At 43.4% G+C, this 6,693-nt stretch overlaps 1 protein-coding gene across 1 annotated transcript; it reads left to right on the forward strand.

The window, feature by feature from the left end:
- The first annotated feature begins 97 nt into the window (after positions 1-97).
- On the forward strand, positions 98-6,377 carry hsp90aa1.2 (heat shock protein 90, alpha (cytosolic), class A member 1, tandem duplicate 2). Its single transcript, XM_068577715.1, has 11 exons — positions 98-277; positions 2,262-2,414; positions 2,619-2,985; positions 3,102-3,235; positions 3,345-3,668; positions 3,756-3,921; positions 4,083-4,273; positions 4,809-4,956; positions 5,041-5,309; positions 5,433-5,766; positions 5,917-6,377. Exons 2-11 carry the CDS (start codon positions 2,262-2,264, stop codon positions 6,027-6,029), a joined length of 2,199 nt encoding a protein of 732 aa, XP_068433816.1. The 5' UTR covers positions 98-277; the 3' UTR covers positions 6,030-6,377.
- The last annotated feature ends 316 nt before the right edge of the window (positions 6,378-6,693 follow it).

A 6,693-nucleotide genomic window follows, 5' to 3' on the forward strand; every position in this document is an offset into this window, starting at 1 on the left:
CTCTCCCTCTCTTAGTCCCGCCTCTTTGGCGCGTACATCATGATTGACAGCCCGCTGGGCCTGTCAGCGAGCCTCACCGAGCTGCGTCGCGAGGAGGGTTCCAGATGGTTCTGGAAGGCTCAGGACAGGATTTCTCGAACTGTCGGTGACGGTAGAAAAGCCGCACAGCACAGCTAACAGTCAGCAATAAACGCCACAGCACCAGCCGGGTAGTTCGCAACCGCTCCAACCGCCACACCGCTCATTCCCGGGGGTTTTCGTTACACCGAGGACGAAGGTAAATAAATTGTGTATCTTTTATATAATACAAAAAAAAAAGACTTTGGGATGCCAACTGTTTAAAATATAACATGGCACACTTTGACGTTTCATAATATTAGCTCCGTCTTTATATGACGTTGAAGCGTAATTAACCGTTTGACGTCGGTGTCGCTGCTGTATTTGACAAAAAAACGACATTAATTTAAACTCATTTTGGATGTAACTAACAGTGAGCCTGTGAGAAAAGCGAGCTCATGCCCACCGCTTTTACAATCGGCTTATTACAATACTATAATCATAGATAATTGGATTTTACATTAAGGTTTGTGTCGTAAGTAATCTCCCCGGCATGTCAGCGATATTAGCAACCGTCAAAACTTTTTCTCCTCAACCTAATATTGGCAGCTGCACGTTACCCCGCCCACATCACCTTTGCTGTCACTCAAAGCCAGAGCGATAACTGTCACACGGCCCGCGCGGTGCATTCGTGGTGCACTTGTCGTGCAGGAATTATGTCAAACAGGTGCAGAAATGAATTAACCTTACTCAGATTTTTTTATTCAACCGAGATTATTTGCATTTTATTTTTTTTATTTTTTATTTTTCTCCGTGCAAAGTTCAGGTAAGTACAAGACGGTGGTTCACAGAAGCTCCCCAGAGGAGGAGAGTTTGATTCCCATGGAAACTGCTAGTCCTGTCTCTTGGTACCTTCTAGAAACGCGCAGTTTACCCGGGAAACCGACAGGAGGAGACATTTCTTTTACTGATATGTAATCCAAGCCACTCTCTCCTCTCTGATCAACCAGACACCAATCGCTATCAATACACTCATACACTGTCATAATCGATCTACATTGATGGGCTAAACATTTAGTTTCATCTCTCTAGTGAGATCTGGGTTGTGTTACATATTTAAGACTATCTAGATTTGTAAAAAAATAATAATATTGATCAAAAATTCAAAGTACAGTTAACTTTCTAAACTTTCCTCCATATATATTTTTGTACTTGCAGAAAATATAATATGTATTGTGTCATTTGTGTAAAGGCAGACGCAGGTGGATTTGGTCTCATTCGCCAAAGATGGATTATAGACAGGTGGAGCAATTTGCAGGGCCGGGCAGTCTGTCACACCACCTGCCCGCACCATGGATGCGTCCTTATACTGACCTGTCATACCGATGCATACCTCCACTGATGTTAACAAAAGGGTTTACGGATAATAGCAGCGACGGGTGGTGGACAATCTTAATGGATCATGTTTCACATTAACATAACATCCCTATGCATACCTTAGATTGTGTCAGAGGTATTGATTCAACTATATGAGGTAGTCTATTATTTGTCCCACACCGCAGCGAAATGGACAGTGCACGCGAAACGAGAGACAAAAGTATGAGAAAAAAAAATGTAATTAAACACAGTGAAGGTATTGTGTGTGTGTGTGTGTGTATATAGTGAAAGACAACAAAAACAAAGAAATACAATCAGAGTAAATGTATTTCACAGATTCTTGATATTGCACTTGAATGAATGAGGAACTTGTCTGTTTTTTTTTTAGTCTGTGCGATATACTGGGAGCAGTAATTTTAGTTAAACCATATATAGGAAGGTTTAACTTTAATTACCAGCACAGTACCCGGGGGGATTGGCGTGGGTGTGACAGCGTAGTGACTCACTGTGCCGGAGCCGATCCACAGACCAATGCACATGACTGTGCACACAGGTCCGCAACATGCCTGCATAACTGCAAAATAAATGCATGAGTACAAGTAAAACTATTGGGTCAGACTTTAGCTGTACGAAAGCGTCCAACATTACTCCTCGTGGCAATGCGTCCCATTTTCTAATCTAAATAATATAATTGTGTAGGCCTTGGTGCATTGCGCTTTAGAGAGACAAGTTGTGCCAGTTTATAGGATATGCACTTTTATTTGTGTGTATGTGTCATCCATGATATAAGCAGCATGTAAAAATAGTAATTCGTCCCCTCACCTTAGATGCCGGAATCACACGACCAACCAATGGAGGAGGAGGAGGCTGAGACCTTCGCCTTCCAGGCTGAGATCGCTCAGCTGATGTCCCTGATCATCAACACCTTTTACTCAAACAAAGAGATCTTCCTCAGGGAGCTTATCTCCAACTCCTCAGATGTAAGTTTGGCATAGTATTAGCCTAAAGCTCTTTCCCTAATCTCATGGTTTGTCCATTGAGCTTGTTTATAAGTTGAAAGTGTTGTTGTGCACTTTGGTTATAACGCATAGTACTATGCTGATCATCAAGGAACTGCAAAAATCCTGAATAATTTAAGAGGGAATTGTTCAAATTTATTTTTTAAACCCCCCCCGTCACCTCAGGCCCTGGACAAAATCCGCTACGAGAGTCTCACTGACCCCAGCAAGCTGGATAATGGCAAAGAGCTTAAGATCGAAGTAATTCCCAACAAAGAGGAACGCACCATAACCTTGATTGACACGGGCATCGGCATGACCAAGGCCGACCTGATCAACAACCTGGGAACCATCGCCAAGTCTGGCACCAAAGCCTTCATGGAGGCCCTGCAGGCTGGAGCCGACATCTCCATGATTGGTCAGTTCGGCGTGGGTTTCTACTCCGCCTACCTCGTGGCTGAGAGGGTGACGGTGATAACCAAGCACAACGATGACGAACAGTACGTCTGGGAATCCTCGGCTGGAGGCTCATTCACAGTAAAAGTGGACAACTGTAAGTATTTTAAAGGCCCTTGTTTGGTTGCTGTTAAACAATTAATTTCATAGATAAAGCGATACCTCTAGGAGAGTTTACTCAAACTCCAACTGATCAATCTTTCACCCACATAGCTGAGCCCATAGGGCGTGGCACCAAAGTGATCCTGCACTTAAAAGAAGACCAGATAGAATACATCGAGGAGCGAAGAATCAAAGAGATTGTGAAAAAGCACTCACAGTTCATTGGCTATCCCATCACTCTGTTTGTAAGTACTCTTTGAAGTTGTTTGATTAATTAATTGACAACAGTTAACCTGAGTAACTAAAGTTATGCAAAAACCATGGCCAAAGACTGAGTCCTTTTTTTTTATTCAGGTGGAGAAAGAACGCGACAAGGAGGTGAGTGACGACGAGGCAGAGGAGGAGGAAGAGAAGGACAAGGATGAAGACGAGGAGAAGGACGAGGACAAGCCTGAGATTGAGGATGTTGGATCGGACGAGGAGCACGACCACGACCATGACAAATGTTCAGACAAAAAGAAGAAGAAGAAGAAGATCAAGGAGAAGTACATTGACCAGGAAGAGCTGAACAAGATGAAACCGCTGTGGACCCGTAACCCGGATGACATCAGCAATGAGGAGTACGGAGAGTTCTACAAGAGTCTGACCAACGACTGGGAGGACCACCTGGCTGTCAAGGTAGGTCTCTTCATCTTTTCTTGGTCCTTATCGGACATGGATGAAAATTGACCCTCCAACTGACCTGATCCACCCTCTTTCTCGTAGCATTTCTCAGTGGAGGGCCAGCTGGAGTTTCGCGCCCTGCTCTTTGTGCCTCGTCGCGCTCCCTTCGACCTCTTTGAGAACAAGAAGAAGAAGAACAACATCAAGCTGTACGTGCGCAGGGTCTTCATCATGGACAACTGTGATGAGGTCATCCCCGAGTACCTCAGTGAGTAACCTAAGTGACTAATCATTCACATACAATTTATTTTAAGATATTTATGGATTTAAGATTATGCAGTTTAATTGTTAGTAAGATTATTTTGTTGTATAATGAATTAAGTTTGTCTGGCTTTGGAAGGCTAAGCAGTCATTTTCTTCTCTATTCAGATTTCATCAAGGGTGTGGTAGACTCTGAAGATCTGCCCCTGAACATCTCTAGAGAGATGCTGCAGCAGAGCAAGATCCTGAAAGTCATCCGTAAGAACCTGGTCAAGAAGTGCCTGGAACTCTTCACCGAACTGGCCGAGGACAAGGAAAACTACAAGAAGTGCTACGAGCAGTTCTCCAAGAATATCAAGGTCGGTGTCCTCGTCTTGCACTGTCCGAGCTGCGGGTGTTCCTAATGTTGTCACGTTCCGACTTTTGGCAGACGGCATGTGTGTGTATGTGTGTGAAACCTTGGTTGGATACTTTGTTCAGCCTGCCAAATGTTATCTGATTTTTTTTTTTTTTAAATTTTATTAGGATAGAGATAATGTTTGCTGAGAGTTCAAAAATTATCTCTGGAATTACAATTACCGATCGCTGTTTGTTCCGCTGAGTTTTGATGCACTGGCCATCTGTCTGATCCTGTGTCCTAATGAAAAGCTGCTTTGAGACTCGCTTGGTGCTCAACACTGTCATCCTCTGTTTAAATGGAAGCGCTCTGGTAGACAATAGTTACACCTTGGAGACTAATACCAGTGCTTTTTACCGGTTTCGCCAAATATCAATGTTTGTATATTTGTAACTATGATAATGTTGCAATGTCTTTTTTTATCAGAATTAAATTAATCTACTGCAACTTCTCCTTCAACTGCGTGTTGCTGACATTCAGTCTCATTTATCTTTCAGCTTGGCATCCACGAGGATTCTCAAAACAAAAAGAGGCTGTCTGAGCTGCTGCGATACTACACCTCGGCTTCTGGGGACGAGGTGGTGTCCTTGAAGGATTATGTCACTCGCATGAAGGACAACCAGAAACACATTTACTACATCACAGGTGAGGATGCCCTCCATTCATGAACTGTTCACGTTTAATTAGAAAGTGTTTTTGAATACGGGACAACGTTGCCCTGTTTTTCAGGTGAGACCAAAGACCAGGTAGCGAACTCTTCCTTCGTGGAGCGCCTTCGCAAAGCCGGCCTCGAGGTCATTTACATGATCGAGCCCATCGACGAGTACTGTGTCCAGCAGCTGAAGGAATTTGAGGGCAAAAACCTGGTCTCGGTGACCAAGGAAGGCCTGGAACTGCCTGAGGATGAGGAAGAGAAGAAGACGCAGGAGGAGAAGAAGGCTCAGTTTGAGAACCTGTGCAAGATCATGAAGGACATCTTGGAGAAGAAGGTGGAGAAGGTGAGAAGATTAGGAAAATTAACGGCTTCACAGCAACCCATGAATCGTTGAATATTTAATGTTGTATAATCCGATGTTGTGCAATTAAGGCAGAACATTATTAATAATATTTTACCTCCATAGGTCACAGTCTCCAACCGCCTGGTCTCTTCCCCCTGCTGCATCGTCACCAGCACTTATGGCTGGACGGCCAACATGGAGAGGATCATGAAGGCCCAAGCTCTGAGGGACAACTCCACCATGGGATACATGGCTGCTAAGAAGCACCTTGAAATCAACCCTGACCACCCCATCGTAGAGACCCTGCGGCAGAAGGCGGAGACCGACAAGAACGACAAGTCCGTGAAGGATCTGGTCATCCTGCTCTTTGAGACCGCCCTGCTTTCTTCAGGATTCACCCTGGATGACCCCCAGACTCACTCCAATCGTATCTATAGAATGATCAAGCTGGGTCTTGGTGAGTATCTGTGTGTTCTGTAAAGCTCCCAAGACATCTTTACCAACACTTCTTGCACATTTCTTAACTACAAATGATTGCAATTAATGTGCAACACGTCTAGCAATAGTGATTAAAAAAAAAAGTAATCCTTCCTTCCTATTTTTTAAGGTATTGATGAAGATGATCTGACACCAGAGGAAGTAGTCTGTGCTCCCACTGAGGACATGCCCCCTCTTGAAGGGGACGATGAAGACACAACCAGGATGGAGGAGGTGGACTAGGCCTGTTTCTACGGCCTGCTGGGGGTTCAGAAGTAGTGTATAAAACTTAAAGTTTAATGTTGTAAATGAGCCTAGGATGACCCCCACCCCCTCAACCTCTTTTGACCAAAATCCTTGTTAGTTCCTCATGCATTTACCATATGCAGTTCAGATTTGTTCCTTTTAGAACGTTCTTTTTTTAAGTTGTCACTTTTTGTAACTTGAGTTGTATCAATGCATTTGTTTTGTATTTATTGACATTCCAATGACATTATTTGTGTTCTTACTGTAACTGTAAATATCAGAATTGATACTGTTATTTCAAATTTTGTGGGACCCAAAAATAAAGGTTAACCGGGTAACAAGTCATGTTTTGTTCAACCTCACTGATACATTTTGAACATGGAGAGGGTGTGAAAACAATGCATAAAGGTAGAAGATGTTATAGCCAACGGCAGCAAATAAGTATAGATTTGGTTTCAATCATGTAAAGCACAGTTATGTGTGTGCATGTGTGTACAAACCTAACCCCATGTGACGTCTTCCTTACGGTCACAAGGGGATTTACAAACAGCCAAGTTCATAAACATATAAATGCATTGCAAATAAGAAAAACACAAAATGGAAGCTATTGCGTGTCCTCAAGGCTTTCAGGTAAAATGACAGGTGCGGTGCGTCGTAAGGC

The sequence above is a fragment of the Clinocottus analis genome, unplaced genomic scaffold, assembly GCF_023055335.1.
Source record: "Clinocottus analis isolate CAN_PGR_092001 unplaced genomic scaffold, fCliAna1.0.p SCAF_15, whole genome shotgun sequence".
In the NCBI taxonomy this organism is placed as follows: domain Eukaryota; kingdom Metazoa; phylum Chordata; class Actinopteri; order Perciformes; family Cottidae; genus Clinocottus; species Clinocottus analis.

Excerpts from the sequence above, each read along its gene's own strand:
- hsp90aa1.2 (XM_068577715.1), top strand. The coding sequence starts at position 2,262 with ATGCCGGAATCACACGACCAACCAATGGAGGAGGAGGAGGCTGAGACC. Across the intron at positions 2,415-2,618 it reads TTATCTCCAACTCCTCAGAT|GCCCTGGACAAAATCCGCTA; the intron begins GTAAGTTTGGCA and ends CCGTCACCTCAG. Across the intron at positions 4,957-5,040 it reads ACACATTTACTACATCACAG|GTGAGACCAAAGACCAGGTA; the intron begins GTGAGGATGCCC and ends CCTGTTTTTCAG.